The sequence below is a fragment of the Chlorocebus sabaeus genome, chromosome 11, assembly GCF_047675955.1.
Source record: "Chlorocebus sabaeus isolate Y175 chromosome 11, mChlSab1.0.hap1, whole genome shotgun sequence".
Taxonomy (NCBI): domain Eukaryota; kingdom Metazoa; phylum Chordata; class Mammalia; order Primates; family Cercopithecidae; genus Chlorocebus; species Chlorocebus sabaeus.
The window spans coordinates 4,072,209-4,099,092 of NC_132914.1; the positions used below are offsets into that span (position 1 = coordinate 4,072,209).

Consider the following 26,884-nt stretch of genomic DNA (forward strand, 5'->3'; position numbering starts at 1 on the left):
AAGTGTGTATACACACACACACACATATATAAATAAAAGAATCATTGCCAAGATGAATGTCATAAAACTTTCACCCTATGTTTTCTTCTATAAAGTCTTAGGTCTTATGTTTAAGTTTTTAATCCCTTTTTGAGTTGATTTTTTTGTGTGGTGTAAGGTAGCAACCCAATTTATTTTCTTGCATGTGGGTATCCAGTTTTCCCAACACCATTTGTTGAAGTGACTATCCTTTCCCCATTGTATATTCTTGGCACCCTTGTCAAAGATTAGTTGACTGTATATGCTTGGGTTTATGCTGGCTTCTCTGTTCTGTTCCATTAGTCTACATGTCTGTCTTTATGCCAATAGCATACTGTTCTAATTAATGTAGCTTTCTGATATATTTTGAAACCAGAAAGTATGCTGTCCCCCCACTTTGTTGCTTTCTCAAGATTGTTTTGGCTATTCAGGGTACTTTGTAACTCCAAGTGAACTTGGGGGTTGTTTTTTATATTTTTGTAAAAAAAAAGAAAAAAAAAAACCGCTGGCATTTTGATAAGCATTGTATTTAATCTGTACATTGCTTTGGGTACTGTGGACATTTTAACAATATTAAGTCCTCCGATCCATGAACACATGATGTCTTTCCATTTATTTGTAATCTCCTTTAATTCCTTTCATCGGTGTTTTACAGTTTTCAGTGTATAATGATTTCACTTCCTTAGTTTTTTCCTAAGTATTTTATTCTTTTTGATGTTTTTATAAATGAGTTGTTTTCTTAGCTTCTTTTTAGAAAAGCTCATTTTTCTAAGGTGCAACTTTTTGTTTGCTGATTTTGTATCCTGCAACTTTATTAAATTTATTAGTTCTAACAGTGTGTGTGTGTGTGTGTACGCGCGTGCGCATGTGTGTAGAATTCTGGCACAAAGCTTACTGTCAGCTTTCAGGCCAGATATTTGTTGGTTTTGATGGGTCTCTAAACGACCCACTGGTGTGACAGAATTCCATTCCTAGTTCCTTCTAAATGCCTGTCTGCAAACTTCTCTTTGTGTTAACATCTTCCTTTCTTTGAAATAAAACCATCCATCATCAAGAGTCCTGGCAAAAATCTTGCTGTCAGCTTTCAGTACTGGATATTTGTAGGTTTTGTTGGGTCCCTAAAAGGGCCACTGTTGAGAGAGAATTCCCTCCTCGCTCTTTCTAAATCCCAGCCTGCAAATGTCTCTTGGCTCCCTTTGGATTCCCTTGCCCTGCACTGCAGTCTATAAACTGCCTCCAGTCAGTAAGCTGAGAAAATCATAGGGCTCACCTAGTTTGTTTCTCATCTTTCAAGGGATCGAGGTCCTATACTGCCTGTTGTCTGATGTCTTCTAATTCTGTGATACAGGAGGACAACTGCCAAAGCAGTTGATCCTATTCTAGGTCTCTTATGTGCACACTAATTCTCATTAGAGCCCATCAAAATGGAAGCTTACAGTCACGGCAGAAGGCAAAGGGGAGCCAGTATGTCATAGAGCAAGAGAGGAAGTCAGAGAGATGCCAGGCTCTTTTAAACCACTAGCTCTCACATGAACTGATAGAGTGAAAACTCACTCATTACCACGGGTTGGGCACCAAGCCATTCTTGAGGAATCCACTCCCCTGACCCAAACACCTCCCACCAGGCCCCACCTCCAACACTGGGGATCACATTTCAACATGAGAGTTGGAGGGGACAAATATCCAAACCATATCACCTGGTGATCTGAATGCGGGAAGTCTGGCCCATGGTTTTAATCACTCAACTGTATGGACTCTCAAGGAAATATTAGAAGTATAAAAATCTCTAAAGCATACAAAGATATTTAAAAATCTCTAAAGATACTAAGATACTTAAGATATTTAGGAGTAAGAGGTAGCCCTGATCGCAAATGTAAATAAGAGGATGAATGCAAAGCTCTGGGCTGTAGATAGGAGTTATTTTCATGCCTGCAGAATGGTCTGGGCTTTCACTCCATCAGTGCAGAACAGGTGCAGGGTGGGGGGCAGGTGTTCCATAAATACTAAGAGACATCACTGATAGGGGAGGCAGGAGGGTGAAACATGCTTCCAATAAAAAGAAGAGTGCCCCTTGAACTAATCTTGACAACATCAGTATTCCAAAGAGTGATGAGTTCAATTTGCCCAGCAAGGCTGAGAGTCAGCAGTTTGCAGGACAGACCCGATTGTCTAGAGAGCAAATCAGAGAGGATACTTTGCAATTAGAGAAGCTGCTATGAAGACAGGAAAGTCGGGGTTCTATAGAAAAATAAGTAACTGCTGACTGTGTAGAATGGCTACTGTCTCACAACGAAAAGTAACAGACCTGATGTCTGACTTATTCTTCACATTGGAAAAACTGTCTCTATTAATCGTCCTCTTAGAATTATTCCCTCTGCCAGTGAATGGGGTCTTCACAGTTCATTGAATCTCTGCACTTGCCTCAAAAACATCAGTCTTAGATGCTCCAGAAATGTCAAGAGTTCAGGGAGTAAATGCTATTTTACATTGTAAATGTTTATCACTATCCTTTCGAAAGTAATAACTAAGGATGCTCCCTAAAGGGTGACTTATCCCTTCACGGCTGGTTGCTGTCTTTTTTTTTTTTTTTTTTTTTGACTCAACTTCTTACAGGATGAATTTCTCAGCTACATTAACGCTGTACCGGGCATTTATTTATTCGGTTGGAAACCTCCCAGTCTTCTGTATATATTTACACAATAGGCTTTATAACACCTTGTCTTGCTTATCCAATACCTTGGACGCAGACTGCTCTACTCCAAGAGATGTGTCCCTGTAAACCTTCAGTTTTGTTTTGTTTTGTTTTGTTTGAGACGGAATCTGGCTCTGTCGCCCAGGCTGGAGTGCAGGGGCACGATCTGGGCTCACCGCAAGCTCTGCCTCCCGGGTTCATGCCATTCTCCTGTCTCAGCCTCCCGAGTAGCTGGAACTACAGGCGCCGCCACCACACCCGGCTAATTTTTTTGTATTTTCAGTAGAGAAGGGGTTTCCCCGTGTTAGCCAGGACGGTCTCGATCTCCTGACCTCGTGATCCACCCGCCTCGGCCTCCCAAAGTGCTGGGATTACAGGCGTGAGCCACCGCGCCCAGAGTTTTCTTTTTGTTTTTGTTTTGGTTTGTTTGTTTTTTCAAATTGTACACTTTATTTTTATTTTTTTTTTGAGACGGAGTCTAGGAGTCTCGCTCTGTCGTCCAGGCTGGAGTGCAATGGCACGATCTTGGCTCACCGCAACCTCCGCCTCCCAGGTTCAAGCCATTCTCCTACCTCAGCCTCCCCAGTAGCTGGGACTATAGGCACGTGCCACCACACCCGGCTAATTTTTGTATTTTTAGTAGAGATGGAGTTTCACCATATTGGCCAGGTTGTTCTCAAATTCCTGACCTCATGATCCGCCCGCCTCAGCCTCCCAAAGTGCTGGGGTTACTGGTGTGAGCCATCGCGCCCGGCCAGAAATTGTACACTTTAAATATGTGCAATTTATTTTGTCAATCATACCCCAATAAAGTTGTCAGATGTCCCTCTTAAGTTTGAAAAGCAGACAAGACTAAAAACTCACTGAAGTATCTAAAGCACAAGGCAACTACAATTACTTTTGGAGATAACTGACAATCAAGGTTCTTCTCTAGTATGATAGTTTATCTGAACAAAACATTACTATGAGAAATGCAAAGTCATAAAAATAAAAAATAGAAATGACATTTTTGTCCCCCTGGTAATCATGCCATTTCCTCATGTCTGTGCAGTAGCGTTATGTTATAATCTTTTTAGTGCTCTATGCAATTTGGTTTTTTTAAAGAAAGAAATAACCTTGTTGTACTTTTCCTGAACTAGACTGCTCTTTTATGTACAAGAAGCCCAGTCCCTGGTGTGAGTGTACTTGTGTGGGTCTGTAGAAAGCTACACTGTATCTATAAATTTTAGCAAATGCTGTCATTTTTTTAATGTAAATGCCTCTCTTAGCCAATCTGTCTTCCTTTTGTGTGATGATGTTTGGGGCTTTCTTCTATCCTCGGGCTGAAAAATGTACTTTCCATCTGTACCAGTTAGTAATTTATTATGTTTCAGCTCCAAGCCCAGTTTCTTCATCCTGCTTTGTAATAGTGGGGCTGAACTCTACAGGCCATACTTCTCCTTTGCCAGCCGGCTCCACGTTAGGCTTTGACAATAAGGAGTGTGGAACGAACAAGGCACGGCTGGAAGACGGAGGCCTTTTTCTTCATCTAGTTTTCTGTTTTCCGTGCAGTGGCAGGCAGATCGGCATGCGATTATCCCGGTCAGGATTTACAGCAGTGGCAGGCTGCCCTATGCAGTTTAACAGCAGGTGCCCTTCAGCAAGCTTCCTTGGCACCAGGACTACAGGCAACAAGTTCCTGTAACAACCAGGAACTCTCCTCAGAGGTCTGAATCCAGCCTTGCAGGGACCTTTTCTATCAGTTTGTAAGTTCCTTCCTTGTTCATTTGTCCCTTAGTCTTCGATGTAGTAGCCACTTTCTGCAGCTAACTGCCTTGCTGCTCCTTAGAGCTCCTTTTCCCCTTTTAGTAATTAACAGAACTTTATGTAGTCAACAATTCTTGGCCGGGCGCAGTGGCTCACGCCTGTAATCCCAGCACTTTGGGAGGCCGAGACGGGCGGATCACAATGTCAGGAGATTGAGACCATCCTGGCTAACACGGTGAAATCCCGTCTCTACTAAAAAAAAATACAAAAAACTAGCCGGGTGAGGTGGTGGGCGCCTGTAGTCGCAGCTACTTGGGAGGCTGAGGCAGGAGAATGGTGTGAAACTGGGAGGCGGAGCTTGCAGTGAGCCCAGATCGCGCCACTGCCCTCCAGCCTGGGTGACAGAGTGAGACTCTGTCTCAAAAAACAAACAAACAAACAAACAAAAAAACAAAACAATTCTTTATACTAAATTTTCCCTGTCCAAATTTCTGCTGTGATTTCCGTCCCTTGCTTGAACTCTGACACAACATCTAAGGACACTTTGGTCTTTGATTCTTATTTTTGAAAGATGGTGACAAGAATAAAGGAGTGGTGTGTGTGTGTGTGTGTGTGCACGCACATGCTTGCCATTAACACAGATTTAAAAGCAGCAGACTAGCACAGTGGATAGCACAGGGTACTAAAACCAAATTGGCTTTGCCAATTCCTAGCTATGTGCCCTGGGGTGAGGTGAGTTGCCTCAGTGTCCTCATCTGTAAAATGGAGATAGAGTGGCTAGAATATACCCAGTTAAATTTGAATTTCAGATAAATCACAAATAATTTCTTAAGTATATCCTAAATATTGTACAGGTATCCTTCCTGTATTTTTATTTGCTACATCTGACAAGACTAGTATTACATCATAAAAGGTTAAATTAAGGCCAGGCGCAGTGGCTCACACCTGTCATCCCAGCACTTTGGGAGGCTGAGGTGGGTGGATCACCTGAGGTCAACAAGACCAGGCTGGCCCACATGGTGAAACCCTGTCTGTACTAAAAATACAAAAAATTAGCTGGGGGTGATGGCAGGCGCCTGTAATCCCAGCTACTCAGAAGGCTGAGACAGGAGAATCGCGTGAACCCAGGAGGTGGAGGTTGCAGTGAGCCAAGATCGCGCCATTGCACTCCAGCCTGGGCGACAGAGCGAGACTCCACACACCTGCCCCCGACCCCGACCAAAAAAAAAAAAAAAAAAAAGGTTAAATTAGTTAATATACGTGAAGGGCTTGGTAACAATCACCCAGTAGTTAGCAGTCCTTTTGCTTCTTTGCTACAGTGTACTAGCACCGTTTTTTTCAGGGACACTCTGTCATGAATTACAATGTTCCTGCATCATCTATTGATCCCTCTAACTGCACTTCCCACAGCTCCCCACCAACCCCATCCTTCAACACAGCAAGGCCAGGCAGTCTTTTCGGGCAGCAGTGCTTACTGATTAGACTGGAATATGCATCTGACCCAACGTAGCTCAATCATAGACTGGGTTTCAACCTATGAGGCCGCCCAACAAGAAGGATGTTGTCCAATAAATGTAGTAGGATTCTACATTAAGCAGTCAGAATTTAGGTTGAGGAATACAGAGGGAATGGATCAGTGAGTACCAAAGGAAAGAAGGGCAGATATGCAGAGATGAGAAAATTTGTCATGTTAGATAGTTCCAAAGGGAGAGAAAGAGGGCAGGTATCTTAAAAACTGCTGAAATCCTGGAATTTTCCAGCTCCAGTTCTAATGTAGTCCTACAATAAACTCCTTTTTCTGCTCTTTGCAAACAAACACATACACACACACACACACGCTATCAAGTAAATAAGCATTCCTACTTCATCTAACAAACTGTGTGCTGCGCACTATTAGAGAAGGTGGGGACACAGAGTTGAGAAGCAGCACCTCTCTCCGAAGACCTTGGAGTCTAGACAGCGGGGAATGCAAGGAAGACTTACGTATACTTGCATATAATAAGGGACAATATAAATGTTCTCATGCTAGGAAACTATGAAATGGGGGCAAATCTCTCCTTTTCTTGCTCTGACTTCTAGGCATTGAACTACACTTAACATTTGGTGTCATGTGAATGTTCTGAGATTACAATTATGGAAAAGTAGAAGGAACACAGGAAGCAAAAAGCCTTGAGTAGTAGGAAAAGCAAGATATTTTACAGCTTAGGGCCATGTGAGTACAAACACCATATTTTTAAAAATGCATGGATGTGTAATTGGATGTATGTGTGTATGTGCACATGTATACACGCACACAAACATATATATTAAAGACACAGTAAAGCCAAATGGATCTGCCACATCTGTAACGTTTACAAGACAACCAGACAACGCTCCTCTGCCAGACCACACTCATGTTTTCTACGATTTCTAAGTATTGGGAATGGCTGAATTATTCTTTTTTTTTTTTTTTTTTTTTTTTTGAGGCGGAGTGTAGCTCTGTCGCCCAGGCTGGAGTGCAGTGGCCGGATCTCAGCTCACTGCAAGCTCCGCCTCCCGGGTTCACGCCATTCTCCAGCCTCAGCCTCCCGAGTAGCTAGGAATACAGGCGCCCGCCACCTCGCCCGGCTAGTTTTTTGTATTTTTTAGTAGAGACGGGGTTTCACCGTGTGAAACAGGATGGTCTCGATCTCCTGACCTCGTGATCCGCCCGTCTCGGCCTCCCAAAGTGCTGGGATTACAGGCTTGAGCCACCGCGCCCGGTGGGCTGAATTATTCTTAACCAAAGGCTTGGGTGTCACATAGAAGAGGACAGAGGAGGATGGGGAGAGGCGGCGTTGATGGTGTAAAAAGCAGGCACCAGGAGGTAAAAATGCAATAGAGGCCAGGAATCATACTTGGGAGACTCAGCTAGAGGACTGCCTAGAAGTGGATGAAGCTAGCAAACGTACCGGAAAGGTTTTGCATATTCATTAGCTCAGGATATGTCAATCTCAGTGCTAAAAAAAAATCAGCAGAAACTTAGCTGTGCCCCTAGTGGAACTCAGTGGCATATTTACAAGATAGAGTAGCACACTGCAAATCTATGTGCTATGATCTATGATCTACCTGAGCAGAGGACAACTGTTTTCTCTTGTTGGAAGAATTTGCAGTGACACTTCCTCTCTAGAGGCCTCCAACTCCTTGTTAATATGGAGGACTATACACGAGAATCCCTGACTGAGGAGAGTCAATGTGGTCATGAGAACCTCCCCCAGAATATTTCACTCTCTTCTTGGTCAATCATTCCAACTATCTACAACGTTTTTTTCCTCCAGAAATTTATCCCTACCTTGTTGATCTAGTAGTAACGATACCAGGAAGAAATTATTACAGGTGAATGATGGAATGCTGCTATTCATTCACAGACATTTATTAAGCCTACTCAGTGCCAGACTATACAGTTAGATATACAGTACTTACAGCCCAGGGTGCATCCTGTGCCCTCTACATATGTTAACTCACTTCATCATCACAACAGCTCTGAGAGATAGGTACTTTTACTGATGAGGAAACGGAAGTACTGAGAGGTCACACAGCCAGCTAGTGCCACACAGGCAGGATTGAAACCCAGGCTGTCTGGCTTCAGAGTCTATATTGCTAATCATTACGCCATGCTACCTTGAATACAAATGTCGAGCATAGGTCTCATCCTCAAAGAATTTAAAAGTCTAGTGGGTGTATCCCTGGAGTCTGTCATCTTTTCAAAATGAGAGTTCCAAGTTCCAGCTCCTCCTGCCCTCTTTAAGCACGGAGGATGGCAGTGGCTGAACACCAAGATAAGGGCCACTGAAAATAAACCTGTATTTCCTTTTCAGCTCCCCACTGTAGAACAGGCTGATAACCACTCTAAATGATAACTGGATGATCTTCTCGGGCTTTGTAATAACAAAACTTCAACTGAAGATTGCTTTAGGGTGATTTATTTGATCCAAGAAAATGATGCACAAATTAAACCACACTTTCCCAGTGAATTACACTATAATTGCGGGGAGGGAATTTATTACTTTCTTTAAAAGGAGTCTGGGCAGATGAACACATTTAGTAGAAAAACAACTCAATGCAGACAGCCCATGGGCAATGTGCATTACGGGTTTAAGTATTTGCTATTACTGAAACAGCAGCTAAATACACCACAGCGTTGGTCCTCTAGGATCCAAGTCTGATCAAAATTTCCACACAGTGGGTTAATGATCCAAGCTGAGAATAAAATGCAACTGGAGAAGTGGAAAATAAACAGTCAAAGACACTGTTGACAGAGAGACCCAATTTCCAGTGGTTCAGAGGCCAGAAAGGGAGAGATGAAAATTAACTCTGCAGATGGATGAAACGCTAGACTCCCCAGGTTGCAAAGCAGTAACATAAGCTCAGATATCCGGGCCCTAAGTGCCTGTATAGATTCTGGCACCTGACAACCTCCTCACTCTAACGGACAACCTGGGGAACTGTCTGCTTTGTGTGGGCACTGAGCAGTAGCTGGGCTAGAGGTAGGCAGGACTAAGCAGCTGGGATGCCAGGGCTGATCTTACCTGTAGCTGAGGTTTTCAGGTCCTCATAGAGTCCAATTTTTGTCTCACTCATTCCAGTAACAGGGCTTGCTATTCTCTTTTTGGATACTACTGTCTTTGGGCTCTCCTTAGACTCTTTTCTAAATTTTGTCTTTTCCTGAGTAAGAAAACCCACTGTGTTTAGGTGCCGGGCTTTGGGTCAGACAGATGTGAGTTTACATCCTTCTTAGCTGTTTAAGCTTGGACAGGTCACACTCTTAGCTTTAGACTGCTTATTTAAAGCAAACTTGAGTTCATGATGCCCAGTCCACTGAATTGTGTTAATTAAAATAATGTATATAATTAGAAATCATTATTCTGTTATTAGGAAATTCACATTCATATGTGACTCATAAGACCTATGTTTCTAAAGAAAGGTAAAAATGGTATACTAACAACATAAGTAAACCCAGACTACTAAAATGTCTGAGTTGGAAGAGACTTTGGGGATCACCTGGGATAGAAAGGGTGCTGAATAAAACAAAGAGGGTAGAAAAGAGGAAGGTGAGGAATTGAGGAATTTCAAAAACAAGTATCATCTTAATTCATTCTCACACACAAAAAAAACTTTCTTGAACGTCAACTACGTGCAAGGCACCATGCTAGTCATTGCCTAAAGACTGCTAGAGTCTAGCAGGGCAGATAAGGTACAAACCCATCTTGTGCTAAGACTTATGAGACAGTGGTTCTCAGGACAAGCACATGTACTCCTGGAGGGAGATCGCAAAGGTAGTTTCTGTGTCACACCTACCTTGGCAGGTGGCCCCATCCATCTACCAGTCTTTCCTTCATAAAAGGTCCCCAAGGAAAGCAGTTTCATAGCTGTCCCTGGTCACCAATTCCATGCCTCGAACTGTGACAGGCAATTCTTTCTAATGTCTAACTGACACATCTTGTGCCATGGTTTAAATCCAATTCCTCTTGTCTGTTCTCAAAGAAAATGGAGAGCAGCTGGCCCCCACCTTCTGCATAATAACCCTCTCAGGGGTTGGACACTGTCATTACATTGCCCTTGAGGTCTGGATTCATTATCCATTGTGGGCTGACTGAAAAAACAAAAGATGCAGACACTGTATTTCATTTTCCTGGCAAATGGGTTCCTGTGGGAATGTGGTGACACAGAGGACCATGCAAGTTGCCTTTGGCCATGTACAAGATGCTGGGGTAGGCAGCTGCAAGGCGGTCAGTGATTTTCTCCCAAGGACAGTAAATAGACTATGATGCATCCTGGGGAACACTTCATCACTAAAGTGTTCATCCACCCACAGAAGTTCATCCCAAAACTTCAGTTGTAGAGAACAAGGGAAATTTGTGCCCTGTCCAGATAGTCATCTTCTTAGGGAGAATCAGGCAGCAAAATGAGGAGTAAAGAGAGAAATAAAGACTGTATTTTAGTTCAGTCCTAACTAATTTGATCTCATTTTGTCAGTTATTTAAAGAGCTACATTTATGTATGTATATTAATCATACCTTTTATTTTCTATATTTTACAGTGCCCTGTTGGCCAAGGACAGACTGGCCCTCCCAGGGCTGGCTAATTCCTGGATAGCAAAGGACTCTGCTGAGGGTGTCTTTCATATGCACACTAACCAATCCAAGGCCCTATCTCCAACCACAACTTTATCTAACTCTCATACAGCAAGTCAGTATTTCCCCTGCTCTAAATCACCACAGGACCAGGTATCAAACAACCAGAGACCACTTTTATAACCCAGGGCTGCTGAAATTACCAAAACTACTATCCAACCCCCAAACTTGCTCATATTTGCCTTCCTTGTCTCATCCATTACTTCCCTGGAAAACCACAATAAATGCTCTGGGCCATGCTTTCCCCTCTCTCCTCCTTCTGCCTCCTGACTGACCCTGATACTTCCCCCACGTGGCCCTGCATGGCATGGCATGGCATGGACCTTTCTCTTAAGTATAAGAAAGAAAACTTCTTTCAAACTCTGTGTCTTTCATCTTAAAGTACCCGATTAAAACAAATCCTGAGTTTCTTAGCCTGTTTTGTGCTGCTATTAAAAAAAAAAGAAAGAAAAAAAGAAAAACAAAAAAACCCCAAAAACCTGACAGTTCTCTCACAGTTCTAGAAGCTAGAAACTCTAAGATCAAGGTGCCAGCATCTGGTAAGGGCCTTCTTGCTGTGTCCTCACATAGAAGGTAGAACAAGAGAGAGCAAACCCACTACCTAGAGTGTTTTTTATAGCAGTGTTAATCCTAAACACCTTCCAAAAGGTCCTACCTCCCAACAGTTGTGCTGATGATAAAGTTTCCAAGATGTGAATTTTGGAGGGGACAGAAACATTCAAACCATAGCACTGGATAAAAATCTGGAAACAATTTATCACATCTTAAATCATTTAGATAATATGCCTCAAATTGTAGTAATATTAAACCACAAAGTTCTTACTATTTTTGGGGTAATATTGCCCACTGCTGAGGTAGTAACTTCCAATCTAAGGAGTACTTTGTTACTTGCAAATATTGACCATTAAGCTTCCTTGTATTTTGTTATACTTCTCTCCCAGAAGTTCAACATTTGACAGACACCAGCTTTCAAGAGGTATTCAGAGGTAACTCATTCATCATTTACCTGTCTAAATGGTGTTCAGACAGATATATTTTCTGTCCCTTAAGAACTCTACGAAAGGAAACTAGATTTTTGTTAAGTACAAACAATATTTACATAGGATGTAAATATATCCTTTTGCTATCATCAAAACAAAAAACATTCATGGATATGCATCTTCATTTCCTTGTCAGAATTTCCACCTTCCTTTTTTGCTTTTCTCTCTTATTTTCCACACCGTGCTGTCAGTACTCCTCGAATTCCATCAGAGGTTCTTTCCACGCACTTAACCTTTAAGATAAAAAGACCTTTGTTCTAATCTACCTTCACATACAGCAAATCCCGTTTTTGTTTGTATCGTAGCTTGTCTCCTCGGAGCAGATTGACATGGGGACCTTCACGTACAGCAAATCCCATTTTGCTGACAGGGAAAGCAAGAGTGTTGGCTAAGTGTCTTGGTCAAAATCATATACCAAGGTACACAACGAATTCAGGACTTTTGACTTTTGGCAACTGATGGGAATCCTGGGCAATAACATTTGCTACAGACTAAACGCCCTCAAATTCATATGTTGAAATCTTATCCCCCATGTGACAGTATTTGGAGGTAAAACTTTTGGGAGGCAATCACATCTGCAGGCACCTTGATCTTGGACTTCCCAGCCTCCAGGTCTGTGAGAAATGTTTCTGTTTAAGCTGCCCAGTCTGTGGTATTCTGCTACAGTAGCCCAAACTAGGACAATGTTCTTCCTAAAAAAGTATAATACCAAACCTCAATAGAGGTGTAGAGATGGGAGGAAATGATCTTTTAAGACGCCTTTCAGGCCGGGGACAGTGGCTCAAGCCTGTAATCCCAGCACTTTGGGAGGCCGAGACGGGCGGATCATGAGGTCAGGAGATCAAAACCATCCTGGCTAACATGGTGAAACCCCATCTCTACTAAAAAATACAAAAAACTAGCCGGGCGAGGTGGCGGGCGCCTGTAGTCCCAGCTACTCAGGAGGCTGAGGCAGGAGAATCGTGTGAACCCGGGAGGCGGAGCTTGCAGTGAGCTGAGATGCGGCCACTGCCCTCCAGCCTGGGCGACAGAGCGAGACTCCGTCTCAAAAAAAATAAAATAAAATAAAAAATTTAAAAAGGCACCTTTCAGTCTGAATGTATTTTCTAATAATATCCTGCAAAAGACTAATCTAGTGATTAAATAATATATCCAGGTATGGTTACTGTAACCCAAAACTCAAGTGCATCCATGGATATTTACCGCAGACCTCTATACTTGCCCAATAGTATAAACACTTTATGTCCTATTTGGTAGACCAATTTTTGGATAGCTTTGGACAAAGGAGAGAGGGATGACTAATAGCTGGGTAATAGAATTAAGATAAAAAAAGCTTTTTTGAAGCTGGAATAACGGGTTAATACCAGTAAGATAAAATTTAACAGGGACGTTGCTTCTCTTACCTCTGAGTCACAGTCCTTTCCCAGTGAAAGGACTTTTACAATTTATTACATATGGTTTAAACCCTGCATCTTCCTTAACATTATACACTAAGCACTTTCTCATGTCATTAAATATTCTTCAGAAAGATCATTTTCACAGACACATGATATTCCATCTTGTGTTTATATTTAACATTACCCTATTTTTGGCCAGATATGTTGCTTCTAATTATTTACACATATATTAGGCTACAGCAATTACCCTTTTGTATAAGAAATAATTGAACAGGAACAAGTGTAAAGGCCTTTAAGTTCAAAACCTCAATCATGTAATTATAGATTCTGTTTTTCTGGGCTTCTAGAAATTTTTAGAAAAAAAAAATCTGTAATATTTTTGTTAGTGACAAGTGCAATATTCCTCAATAGTGCAACCAGTATGAGGTTAATATCAGGAAGACACATTAGTTCCACTGTACTCTGTGACAGTCACATTACAGCTCAAATACAGTGTGTGTTCCAGATGTCACCCTTCATAAGCAACATGGACAGACATTTAAAAGACATCAGTACAATCTGACAATTTATCAGACGAGGGATGGCTGAAAGAAGGGAGGGATTTAATACTGAAAAGAAGACATTAGGTTATAAGATCTTGGATTTCAAATACAGGAAGGAATATGTTGGAGAAACTTATATTTACTCCAATGACTGAGAGCTATATGAGGCACATTTCAGATGTGGCCTGGAGCAGTTAAAAAAAAAAAAAGTCCAAAAGCCATAATGAATTTTAATAGACTACCTTCTTCCCACTGAGGACTGTAAGATTGGAAGGGCTGGCTAAAATCAGAAATGGTGTGAGTTAGAAACAGCTGGTTCCTCCTCCTCTGCATATTCTTGGATGTTAACATTCTTCAAGGTTCCATCCTTGGCCTCTCAACACTTTCCACACTTACCTGGGTCAACTCAGCCACTTCTACAGCTTTAACAACCGCTGATCTCCAGGTGGCTTTTACATCTGTATTTCTAGCCCTGACTTTTCTCTTGAGCGCCTTACCATCTAGAGAAGTCTTCACAAACGTAATATATCAAAATCTGAGTTAATTATCTTCCTGTTATCATTAGTCAGGACTAATGGGTGTGTCCGAAACACTAGCCAGCAAAGGCAAAAACAGTAATTTATTAGCTTATGTTAACCAAACCATGGCAGGAATTAAGCCAGCTTCAGGATGCTTGAAATCAGAAACCAAAAGGCCACCAGAACTCTCCTTCTATCTCTCATATTTGCTTCTGTCTGCTAGTTTCAGTTTTCCCTACTGAATACCAGCTTCTTACACATATAAAAGACAAAACCACTAGCATCTCGAGAGTTGCAACTTCCCAGATCTATCATCAGCTTTCCCTTAGTGACTATTCAAAATTCAAAAATACTAGGGAAGGGGTCAGACTGGGTCACACATCCATACTTAGGCCAAACACTGTGGACCAGGGTAGAGTATGAGACACTATGATTGAACTAGCTTGCATCTGGTATGCACCCCTAGAACAATCACCATAGATAAGGAGATAGCGTTCTGTATTCTAAAAGGTGGGAGCAGGGGCAGGGGTGGAAAGCAGCTCTTCTTAGGTTCACATACACAAGTTGAAGCAGGGGAGAAGAACAGGTTGCCACCACTACTCCAGGAAAAAGGAGCAGTGCCCACCACACTCTCCAACCACGTTCTGTCTTCCACATTGTTCATCTCCACTGATGACATCTCTGCGTACTCAGACTTACAAACTGTGCCCCAACTTCTTAAAAACTTTGGTCAGTTCCTCAAACAAAACCCAAACTCCTTAACTTAAAATACAAATCCCTTTCCAACCAGGCTCAACTTTTTTTTTTTTTGTCTCCCCAAATTATTCTGTTCCATTCCCACTCCCTGCTTTCCCCACATGACCATGTGTTGCTGCTACACACACTACTTAGACACACAGGGCCCTTTCCTAGCTCTACACATTGGCCCGTGATTTGTTGGGATTGGATTGTCCTTTTGCACTTCTGTCACATGGTATTTTCCTGCAAGATTAGGGTAAAATGTTGCCTTATTACCCGTAGGTTACACCTACCCTGCTCTCCAGGAATATCTGATCCCTTGGCTTTCTGCATTTCCCATGATAGGGAATTCACGTCTCTGACCAGCACTTAGCACATGGAATTATCTGTTTGGTTACATAACTGTCTCCTCAGTAGGCCGAGAGCTTCTGGAAGGTAAGGACTACACCTTGTTCATCTTTGATGTTAATCCAGCACAGGGCCTGACATATAACTGCTGGCACATAGTGGATAGTAAATAAATATTTAATGACTAAATCAACAATTAAAAACTTCTAATTTTAAGATTCATTTGGTCGTTTTAATACCTGCAACCACACAATAACAAAACTAAGGCTTTCTTCCTCTCTTTCTTCCTTCCTTCCAGAAATGACAGTTAATTAATGGATAATGAATGTTTCCTTTGTTTTCATTATTTCCATCCATAATACTTCAAATTTATCCAATTCTATTGCAGCACCCACCATCAGTACTGTCATCAACTTCTGAACCATTTTCCCTGTCATTAGTCCAAAATGGAGAAATATTTTATTTTCCTTGGGTGTGAAAATATATACTAAATCTATGACAATCTAGATATTATAAAAGGATCAGGTGACTATTGCTGCTTCTGTTGAAATTGGCAATGAAAATATAAGAGACATACAAAATCATACTATCCTTATCCATAACCCTGTCCACCCCCTTGGCCCACAAACGGTTTTCTGGAATGGATGAGAAACAGATATGCCTGGAAGCCACGGGAAATGGACATTAAGAACTCAAAATCACAGATCTGTTCTCATTTATGTTGCCTCGCCTTTCTGTGGCTTGTTTTTTCTCCCCTGCATGCCAAGTTCCTTACTTACGTTTCTTGAGAAGCAAAGAATAGGGTGAGATCTGACACCATGCCACTGCAGTATGACTTCTCTCAGACTATCAGGGGTTTGTCCTTTTTCACTTCTGTCACATGGTATTAGGAATGGCCCCACAGAGGCCCTTCTCCTGGAACAGGACAGCCAGCACTGATTATGGTATCTAAGTCTTGAGCAAGTAGCATATGTCAGACATTGTGCTAAGTGCTCCATATACTCACACAGACTCAGGTAATTCTCATAACAGCATTAAAATGTGAGGAAACAGCAGTTCTGAGAAGCTAGTCAACTTCTCCAAGGCTACATGGCTAGAAAGTAGCAAATCTGGGTCTGTTGCTAGGATCACCTGACTCTAAAACCTGTTTTTTATTAGAACACATTGCTTTTCAAACACAAAATCCTGACACAGACCTTTTACGATGCTCCTCTCCTGCTACAAAAACTCTTTAAATGAACAATATCAGTGTTAAGATCTTGCATATATGGCGGTAGCCCAACACGATTACATTGGAAGATAGATCACTAGACTGGGAACTACACTGCCTGGGGTCTCTGCCTGGTTCTGGAAACATGATCGCAGGCATTCAGTTCTTGTCTTCCACAGTCACAAATTATTTGGGCTCACCTCAATTTTGTAGGAAGAGTATAAAAATTATACCTTTAAAATATTTGTGGTATACCAGTTCAACTCCTAAGACTTTGAGAGACGGATTTCAGAAACATCTGGAGTTGATATGTCCTCTGTTTCAACTTGAAGCTAAGTTTATGGCCCATCTTTTCTGACACACATTTTTTAAAAAAGAGCATAGAATATCATAGCTCAGAGGGCATATTGTGTTCTGAGGTGTTAACTTTACAATGTTAAGAACCTGAGCTTTAATTTGTGCCAAGAAGGCAGGCAAAACTTAGGGGCTCCATAACTCAAGCACGATGGAGAACACAGCCAGGAGGCACTGCCGGAGGTAAAGAAGCAGCTGGGGAGTATAGTCAGAAAAACGTTAGGGGATGAAGAATCGTTCTGGCAAGGTGGGGACGGGTGGGCTGAAGAAGTAAGGTTGACAGGGAACTCACTGGTAACGGTCTTTGTGTGTACGGCCTCAGAAAACGGCCAACGATCTTTTTCTAAATCAACTTAAATTAATGTGATTTCATCTGAGGAAAGAAGGAAAACAGATTAGATGACAGTATGTGGTATGGTTATTTGGGAAGAATTTCACCAGGCAAAATTCTAAAATATTAGACTAGGTTCCTATTGGTAAGATGCGCACTTTTCCTAGCAGTTATTATAAACAGGATAAATACCTATGTCGGTGGATTTGACCAGGGGTTGTCCCATCTGGTGGCAGGGACTAGGTAACTTCTGGAAGGTCCTTTGACTCTGCTCTCTAAAATGCAGCTAATGAACTCAGCTCCCAGTTTGCTGTGCCAGTTCCGAGGCAAGATGCTGCCACCTAGCGTCTGCTGTTCTCACGCGCAGTAGCACCTAACTGCCTACGTAACACTTTGATTAGAAAAGCCCTGATAATGTAGTCTGTCCTTCAGTCGGACAAAATAGGCCTAAACGCTAAGGCCATGTGGAAAATGGAATCAATGTTAAATTGTTTCTTGAATTAAAATATTCTTTTGAGAAGAATGTAAGAGCAGTCAGCATAGCACTGAATCATGAAAATCCAGAGTTCACCTACATCACCCATGGGTCGACTACGTAAACAGCTAGAGAATATGCAGGGAACTCGTTCTCAGTGTCTTTAATGTACAGACATAGACCCAAGCAGTGGAATATACAAGGAAAGAAACTGTAGCTCAAGGCTAGGCGCGGTGGCTCACGCCTGTAATCTCAGCACTCTGGGAGACTGAGGCAGGCGGATCATGAGGTCAGGAGATCGAGACCATCCTGGCTAACATGGTGAAACCCCGTCTCTACTAAAAATACAAAAAAATTAGCTGGGGGTGGTGGCGGGCGCCTGTAGTCCCAGCTACTCGGGAGGCTGAGACAGGAGAATGGCGGGAACCCGGGAGGCGGAGCTTGCAGTGAGCCGAGATCGCACCACTGCACTCCAGCCTGGGGGACAGAGCAAGACTCCATTTCAAAAAAAAAAGAAAGAAAGAAAAAAGAAATTACAGATCAACGTAAGAACCAATTTTCTAGCATTCAGAACTGTCTACAAAATGTAGGATTTCCTAATCATTGGAAGTATCCAGATACAAGTTGGAATAAGAAGGCATTTAAACTAGCAACACAGTTAATTGAAACATAGTTTTATCCAAGACTTTGAGAACCTTGAAGGCAGCATTTTCACTACTGTGTCCTGTGTTTAGGATCGTGCCTGGTATGGAGTACAGGTACTCACTTGGCGGTTTGTTGAATGAGTAAATACATTCTCTTACAATTTCCCAGGAGGAAGAAAAGTAGCCCAAACAAAAGTTAGACAAGTTGAGAACAAAAAGAGCAGTCTCTGACATTTAGAAACTAGCCTGGTACTCACAGCTAAGGTATGTTATTCTGATGAACCTAAACTATCTCACAGAAAACCAACCTCTGATAAGGTTATTCTAAGACCACAATAAAATGAGACAAAACAAGGTCATTTCATAATTGTGTCTAAGAGCAGACAAAAATAAGGTCACTGTGCCACCCACAGGACACCAAACACCACTTCTCTCAGCCAGATGAACCACTGCTTCTGTTTTGCTAATTACAGCTTATCCTCAGCTACACTTCCCTCTCTGTAGATAAGATTTATGAACATGCCAAATTATAGAATTGCCCCTGCTTTCTGACAGCATCCAATGAGAGTGAAATCCTAACTCCTCAGACCCTCCCCCAAATCCCCAAAGCCCAAATCCTACAAAAAGTTCTTTCTTGCACCCTCCTACCGGGACACCCCATAGTTCCTCTGCGGGTGTGTGCTCTCTGGCTGCCATAAGTAATGAACCTAATTTGTTTAACTTACAGGGTTGCTCCCGGTGGTCTTTGGCCAAAGGGCACTGACCAAGTAAATGCTAAGAAAAAAAAGTTATGTCCCTACCTCCAAGTACACTATAAATACCGTATGAATCCTAGCCTGTGAGGGTTGTATTAGGCATAGAAGACTTCTTGAAAGAGGAGAGACCTTACGTATTAACACTCTCTAGCATTTACTCAGGTTGACTATGTGCCGGGCATCATCCCAAACACTTTACAAGCATTACTTCATCCAGTTCTCACAACAGCCTTCTAGGGTAGACACTATCATCATCACCATTTTATAGATGAGGAAACAGCAGCACAGAGAGCTTAAGCAACCTGCTCAAGTGAAACAGGTGGTAAATGCTGGCGCCAGGAATCACCCTGGACATCTGACTCCAGAGCCCATGCTTCAAATAGAGTTTTCAAGAGGGAGGAATACGAGTGTGTGTTCTAGGGTGAGGCAGAAAGTCATAAGCAAAGGCATGGGGGCCAAGAAGGAACTCCCTTACCCAATAAGCTTCTTGATTCCCTTAAACTGTATAAAATCTTCACAATCCCTTCTCCACATAGCTCTTACTGCTGGGTCCTGGTTCCCGTAAGGCTGGTTCCAGGACCAGGTGCAGGGGTTTGGGGCAACACAATTTAAATGGCTTTGATTCTGCCATCTTTGTTTTAGTGATAAAAACAATGTTCCAACGTTGCTTCTACCCATATCTGGTTTTTCTCATCTCTTCAAAGCCTGATATGGCACAGATGGGTGTGGCTGGGGGATAAAAATCCTCCTTCCCTCAATTAACATCTACTTATCTTTCTATCTTCACATTCAAGTGTCACTCCCTAGGAAAGCCTTCCATCATTCCCGAGGCCAGGTGAAATCCCTCTGTCAGAGCCTCACAGTGGCCTGAACTTCCCCTCCAGGAAACTTCATCATTCTTGTCATTACAGTTCATTATGTCTTCCCTGCTAGACTTCAAGTCCCATGAAAGCAGAGGCCATGACTGACTTGTTCAGTGCCTGGCACGCCACAAAAATTCAGAGTTGTGAACTAGAAGGGGAGTGGGGAAACTAATTAGTGGCAGAGTTTCAGGGACAACCATGTTCATTCTTTTTCCTTCCTACTGCAAGCCCTTGCTTCTTCTCAATGCATCATGATCCCTGCTACTGTATTTTCCTGATCCAAACTCAAAAATCATCTTCAGTCAGGTCAGATGTTGCCTAGAGAAATCTAGCTGTGCTCCACCAGGTCTTTTTCTTTCAATGAGAGTCTGATTGGTCTTTCATAAACTTCACCTTCTGAAAAGTGAACCTTCCCTCTCTGGTGAGTTATCCAAGGTCACACTGAATCAAACAGCAAAGCCAGGAATAAAATTCAGATCAGCTGGCTCCCAAGTTGAGGCTTGATCTTCTTCTTAAGGAATAAAGTGGAGGAAATGAGCTTGCACGCTGATTCTCTGAGACTGTTCATCAAACGTGGGCTTATAATGCCTACAGCTTCCACATGTTATCTAGGAGACATTAAAGCGTAATGAGCCCTTCAGGAAAAGGTATTTTTAAAAAGGAACAGGAAAACACAAGTGCAGTCTGGATGTATAATCAATATTGCAAAGATGATTTAATGAAATTCTGGATGGTGACTCTCCTTAAGCTGGTTTACAATCATGAAGTCAGCATAAGCCACAGAGTCAGAATCAGCTTACCGTATAACCTCTTGGTAGAGGCTCCAGCAATGCTAAGAAGCTGCAGAAAACACAAATGTCTTTGGCATAAAACCTATGTTCCAATGTTATGAAAAGTCACCTAAAAATAAGTAAGAGCGCTAAATTCTTAGATACACAGCCACATAGTGAGAGAATTCTAATAGCCAGGTTCTTGGCCTGTAGTGCTGAGAAACGAAAGCCAAGCAATTACAGCTGAGCAAATGGATTACATAATTTTACAGCAGGAGACTCAGATCATTTACGAGGAATTTATTGTTTGGGTTTAGAAATAACTGAGACATCTTTTTACCTGGGATGGATCAAGCAGAGCTCAGTATAGGAAGGAGACAGGAGGAAAGAAACATGAGTTCCCAAACCACCTTCCATCCTAGAGTTTCTGAAAACATGAGAAGTAAACTACCACTGCTAAAAAGTGAAGGATAAAAGATCAACTTTCAACTTCTCTCTTGGATATTTAGGGCTCACCTCTCCCTGCATATATTACTCACACTAATCAAGCAGCCTGCAAATAATTATGTATTTCATAGTTCTTTGAAATGTTCATTTCTTCCATCTGTGTTGCCCCAAGTAACATCATGAAATGATTCATAAGAAAGTGTGGCAGACTATCTCGTATCACCAAAACTCTTCCTGCAGAGTGCAAAGGGATAAAAATAACTAAAATCACTTTGTTAAAGTTTCTAACCAAAACTAATTCTTGATGAGGGTTTTGTTTTTCCTTTCCTTGCTACTTTTCATTACCTTTTATCTCTTTTACAAGTACAGAGTGTATAATTTCATCTAGAAATTGACTCTCTTTGTTTTAAGCAAAAGGAAATATTTGAAAATAAACAAATAATCCTTAAGCAGAGTGGAATATCTGGAGGCTACACAAGTAGGATCACCGTAAGACTGTTTCTCATGTTATTCCTAGCAATTTGGGAGATAATCACAAACACTCGAATGGCTACAGAACAGAATTTGTAAGGATGTAGCACTTCTAGATCAACAATCAAAGCTCAATTGAATTTTTATCACAATGAGTCAATCATTCTGCCCCTCGTTTCTCTCAGTTCGAACATGAGGATAGCCTTTGATGCCATCCTTGCTTGCCAAAGGTTCAACAGAATGTTTAACTCGCTTCAACAGGAATGATGGTAGACACAGTGCGAGTGGCTGGAGGTTAGATGGACTGTAGAAAGGATACTCCTTGGGTGAAAGTAGACACACCCTACACAGCTGCTCCTCTGAGCCAGCGGAGCACACCAAGAATAAAAAACGCTGCAGATGCCAACTCTTGGCCTGTTTGGGGAATTTTTTTTTTTTTTATAATAGCACACAGTAAACGATTTTTCCCATAGATCAGCTATTTCTAATGATTCCCATTTGATTAGCTATTGCTCATGATGATTCAAACTAAGAACAAGAGACTTCCCCCATCTGCAAGTGGGGTACATATGGTTACAGGCAACAAACTCCTTGGGGTCACTAAGATTGAGCTGAAAACTTAGGTTTGAATAATACAAGGTGGAGATGAGATACATAAATCACAGAAACAAATATATGATATACACAGACAACCAAGAACTGCTAATGGAGAGCTTTAATCATCACATGTAAAAGCAATACATTCATATATCAAAATTGGCTCCAAATTCTTTATTATCATCACCATCAACAGTCTAGAAATGAAATGACACACTGATATAAAACTTTTCTGTTTATAACTAAAAGATTTATGAAACTGTTTTTTATAAACACATTTTTTTTTTTTACCCTGAGGCTGATATCACCAAAGTGAAAAAGAAAAGTCATTTTCAGCTGGAATGTATCAATATAGAGTTTTAAAAACCATTTTTCATTATTTTAGAGTGATTTCTATTCATTCTTCCCACCCACTCTATGTGATGATAACAGGAAAAGACAGCAAATGGTTATGTCCAGTATTATTATATACTGGTCATATAATTCTCAAATGTACTGATCATATGATCCTCAATTTAATCTACTTACCAAAACAAAGAAATAAAATTTTAACATCCATTAACTCTATACTATCATATTTTAAAATATGTATCAAAATCAGTTCTCTCTTATAAAAGATGGGTTGGCAGTACATTCTCAGACCAAACAACAACAACAAGCCCCAAAAAACCAGTACAGTACTTTCTTACAATGGCTACTGCAGCGCATTCTACATATTTCATATAAGCCAACTAGGTAAGGTCACAGTTCGCAGAGATTGCCTAACAAATACTTAACTCTGGGCCCCCAGTCACCCGGAGATAAGATCTGCAAATGTCTAAAAGAAAAACAACCCCCAAATGCTGCAACAGTTATTCCATTTAAGTGCTGAGAGAGGTATGCATATAAAACTTGAAAAAAGATAGCCATGTTGAAGGGAGGACTATTTTAATGTGGTTTTTTGGTATGTAAATAACAAATAAATAGAAAGAAAGATTTTCAAAATCTGAATTCCTAATGTCTCTAACATTGTTTTTTGTGAACGGGTTTACAACCATGGTGTGCTGCCTCTCACAAGGCAGCCTAGTGACTTTGCCTCCAATTATTTTCATGATAATCTCTGGATGCTTTTTAAAGTGCTTTTTCTAAATATTCTCAGCACTTCATCTAAACCAGCAGCTGGGTTACATACCTGAGTCAGGAAATCTCTGTTGCCACTTTGTTTCAAAGTATTGTACATGCAATGTCCTGGGTACTACTTACCTCCCACTGCACAATTACACACATGCTGGGCTATAATGGAAATCTGGGATGGATGGCACTTGAAGAATTACGATCCCTAATCTGTCTACACTCATTACTTTTATTATTTGTAGATGCCTTTGTAATTCAAATGATTTAAGTGAGCAATATAAGCATAGACACCGGGATTTTTTTAAGAAGTTAAATTGTGTTCACTAATTGTCAGCCAGAAGTGGGTAAGGATAATAGAGAGAAAATTCAGTATTAGAAAGAGTTAAGAGAAAAGCTTTCTGAAAAAGGCTTGGTAGATGTGCTGTCTTTTAAAGGTAGAATCATAGAGAATCAGGCTGGGCACAGTGGCTCATGCCTGTAATCTCAGCACTTTGGGAGGCTGAGGCAGGCGGATCACCTGAGGTCAGGAGTTCAAGGTCAGCCTGGCCAACATGACAAAACCCCGTCTCTACTAAAAATACAAAAATTAGCTGGGCATAGTGGTATGCACCTGTAGTACCAGTAACTGGGGAAGCTGAGGCAGGAGAATTGCTTGAACTCGGGAGGTGGGGGTTGCGGTGAGCTGAGATTGCACCACTGCACTGCAGCCTGGGCAATACAGCAAGACTCTACCAAAAAGAAAAAAAAGAAAAAGGAAGGAGGGAGGGAGGGAAGGAAGGGAACGAGGGAGGGAAACAGAGGAGAGGAGAGGAGAGGAGAGGAGAGAGGAAGAGAAGGGGAAGAGAAGAGAAAAGGAGAAGAGAAGAGAAAGAGAAGAGGAAGAGAAGGGGAAGAGAAGAGGAAGAGAAGGGGAAGAGAAGGGGAAAAGAAGGGGAAGAGAAGGGGAAAAGAAGAGAAAAGGAGAAGAGAAGAGGAAAAGACGAGGAAGAGGAGAGGAAGAGGAGAGAAGAGGAGAAAAGAAAGGAAATCAATGTGAGAGACTCTTAACCATCACATGGGCAATTCCCCATCTGGTACTTAACTCCTATACAACATGCCTGCCAAACTGCTGTCTCGCCTCTGCTAGAAAATCTTTAGGGGAAGGAAGCTGTCCCAACACTTCTCATCTTCCTTACAATGGAACAGCAAAACAGATGGAACAGATAAACAAATTTCCACTAAACATGATTAAGAATTACATCTAACTTTTCAAGAGAGTAGGCTGTCAATAGCTACTTCAAAGGAGAAACCAGATTTGCCTCAAGCATCCCATGCTTTCTATAATGTTTCAAAATGGAGAGATATAAATTTGAAATATTAATTTTAGAAATCATTGTTGAATAGCTGTGTGTGCTGCAGAGGAGAAGGTAAAAAAAAATCTTAGAAGTGATCACTGTAGGGATTCTTTTGAAAACAAAAGGAAAATAAATGTTTGAATAATAATTTAAAGTTTCACTTTGAAGATGCAATAAACACCTTGCACACCAAGTCGTGGTCTAAGAATCCAAGAACCCTGATGGATGAAGTGTAGGCTAATGATATTTTGCAGCAATGATCAATTCAGATGTAGGAGATAGAGGAGAATGACAGGAGCAAGTCTAAGGCTGCAGTCTGCTATCCTGAGGCAACTGGAAAGCAGGACACTCTACCTTGATTTTCTGCTTCTGACTTGTAATGACAGCACTGCAAATAATTGCCTTGTTTCTGATTTCTCTCAAGGTGCTCAGGCTGTTTCAGAGTTTCAAATCCCCCCTTCAGAAGACCAACAAAGTAACGAATGGATTGGTGGATGATACTACTACCTGAATTCAATTTACAAAGGATCAATTCCTCTAAAGGGACACATTTATGTCTATATATTTTTTTCAACATTTATACGAATAAGTCCATTTAAACTAAAATCATTTATCCTGATAACACACATGTAAACCTTAAAGATCTCAATGACCACATTAGTTGAGACTCAGCTGATTCCATTTTGAATGGTATCTTTCACCCCTATGTATTAAAACATCAATGATATTAATTTTTAACAAACAAGACTACAAGAAACAGGCAAAAACAAAACAACAAAAACCAACCTTAAAGTCAGTATGTCTTTTTATATGGAGGCCACTTGTTTTTCATATCTGTTTCAAAAGTATCAGATAATTAACATTTAGTGGCTAGATGGCTGAAGAGCAAATCTTCCTGCAAAAAAGAATAAAGCTTCCTTGACCACTGAGATTTGGAAGTGAAATCAATGAAAGTCTATCAAGTACTCAGGATAGATTTGGTTGGCATCAAAAACCACAAAGATCTTTGGGTTCCAGGTATCATCCACACAGCTGTCATATAAATTCACATAGCTCCCGTCTTTGGAAGGAGGTCGCATGTATTTGGAGTCTCCGTTTATGTAATCTCCAATTAGCACTCGAGCAAGAAACATAGATTTATATGTTCTAAACAGATGCCGCTGTTGCAAGCTGACACCATGAATTTGGAATGTGTTTCCATGCTTTATGTCATCTTTGCAGAAACGACTGGAATAAGCAGCATCTCTAGCAAAATAGGTTCCTTAAACAAAGAGGACCAAGAAAAGCCAAGATTACTCTGAAGAATATATTAAAAACAAGCAAAAACATTTTGTCAGGAGAACAGATGCATAGAATTGTATAATAAAAGTAGATGTGGAATTTCCTCATTCGCAGATCTTTAAGAGAAGAATAGAAATCCATCTGTTATGGACAGCTGTGGTATAGACTACCATAGGAATAGATTTGCTGGTATATACCAGCCCTCACCACCAACACCATCCCCTGCCCCCACCAAAATATAGCTACCAGACTTCTCTTTTTAAAATAAATCTTACAAAGAAACCAATTAATAAAACTGATAAAACTGGTTCAATGATTAAAAGTGTGGCTGGACCTGAGTTTTGTTTTGTTCTGTTTTTTTGAGATGGAGTCTTGCTCTGTCTCCCAAGCTGGAGAGCAGTGGTGTGATCTCGGCTCACTGCAACCTCCGCCTCCCAGGTTCAAGCGATTCTCCTCCCTCAGCCTCCTGAGTAGCTGGGATTACAGGCACGTGCCACCATGCCCAACTAATTTTTATGTTTTTTTTAGTAGAGACAGGGTTTCACCATGTTGGCCAGGCTAATCTTGAACTCCTGACCTCAGGTGATCCACCTGCCTCGGCCTCCCCAAGTGCTGGGATTACAGGCGTGAGCCACCATGCCCGGCCCTGAGTTTTACTGCTTGGCCCTCCCTCCTGTTTCTGTTTCCTTCCACCACTTCCTCACCCTGCTCCCTTGTCAGCATCCAGCAAAGCTCTGGAGAGCACAGTGGAAACCGATGGCCCACAGGGATTCTTTTAAACCCCAAGAAACCATATTTCTATGATGCGGGATAACAATTCAATAATATTTCTGGAAACAATAGAATCCCATATCCATGAAAAGATTTCTGAGAGAGTATAATGCCATTCATATCTGAGCATTCCAAAACAAAAATGATTTTACTGGCTCACTGCCTGCACATGAAAACTCAACAAAGCAGCCAACTCTTCTGAAATGGTTGGCATCACAAGAGATAGACATCATTAAGGGCATTCTTACTCTAAAAAAATGGGGAAATGAATTGCAAA

At 41.4% G+C, this 26,884-nt stretch overlaps 1 protein-coding gene across 12 annotated transcripts in view; it reads right to left on the reverse strand.

Moving 5' to 3' along the window:
• The window catches only part of PARP11 (poly(ADP-ribose) polymerase family member 11), a 152,293-nt gene that overhangs the window by 76,429 nt on the left and 48,980 nt on the right, over positions 1 to 26,884 (reverse strand). For 4 of the 12 annotated variants that reach the window (XM_007967263.3, XM_007967264.3, XM_007967260.3 and 1 more), the window contains one exon: positions 21,322 to 25,816. The exons of 7 other annotated variants lie outside the window; for them this stretch is intronic. In XM_007967263.3, the coding sequence (XP_007965454.2) occupies positions 25,500 to 25,816 (317 nt within the window). In that variant the 3' untranslated portion in view covers positions 21,322 to 25,499. Of the gene's footprint in view, positions 1 to 16,167; positions 20,432 to 21,321; positions 25,817 to 26,884 lie in introns of those variants that run through there. One more of the 12 variants, XR_012094428.1, reaches the window with a different exon arrangement.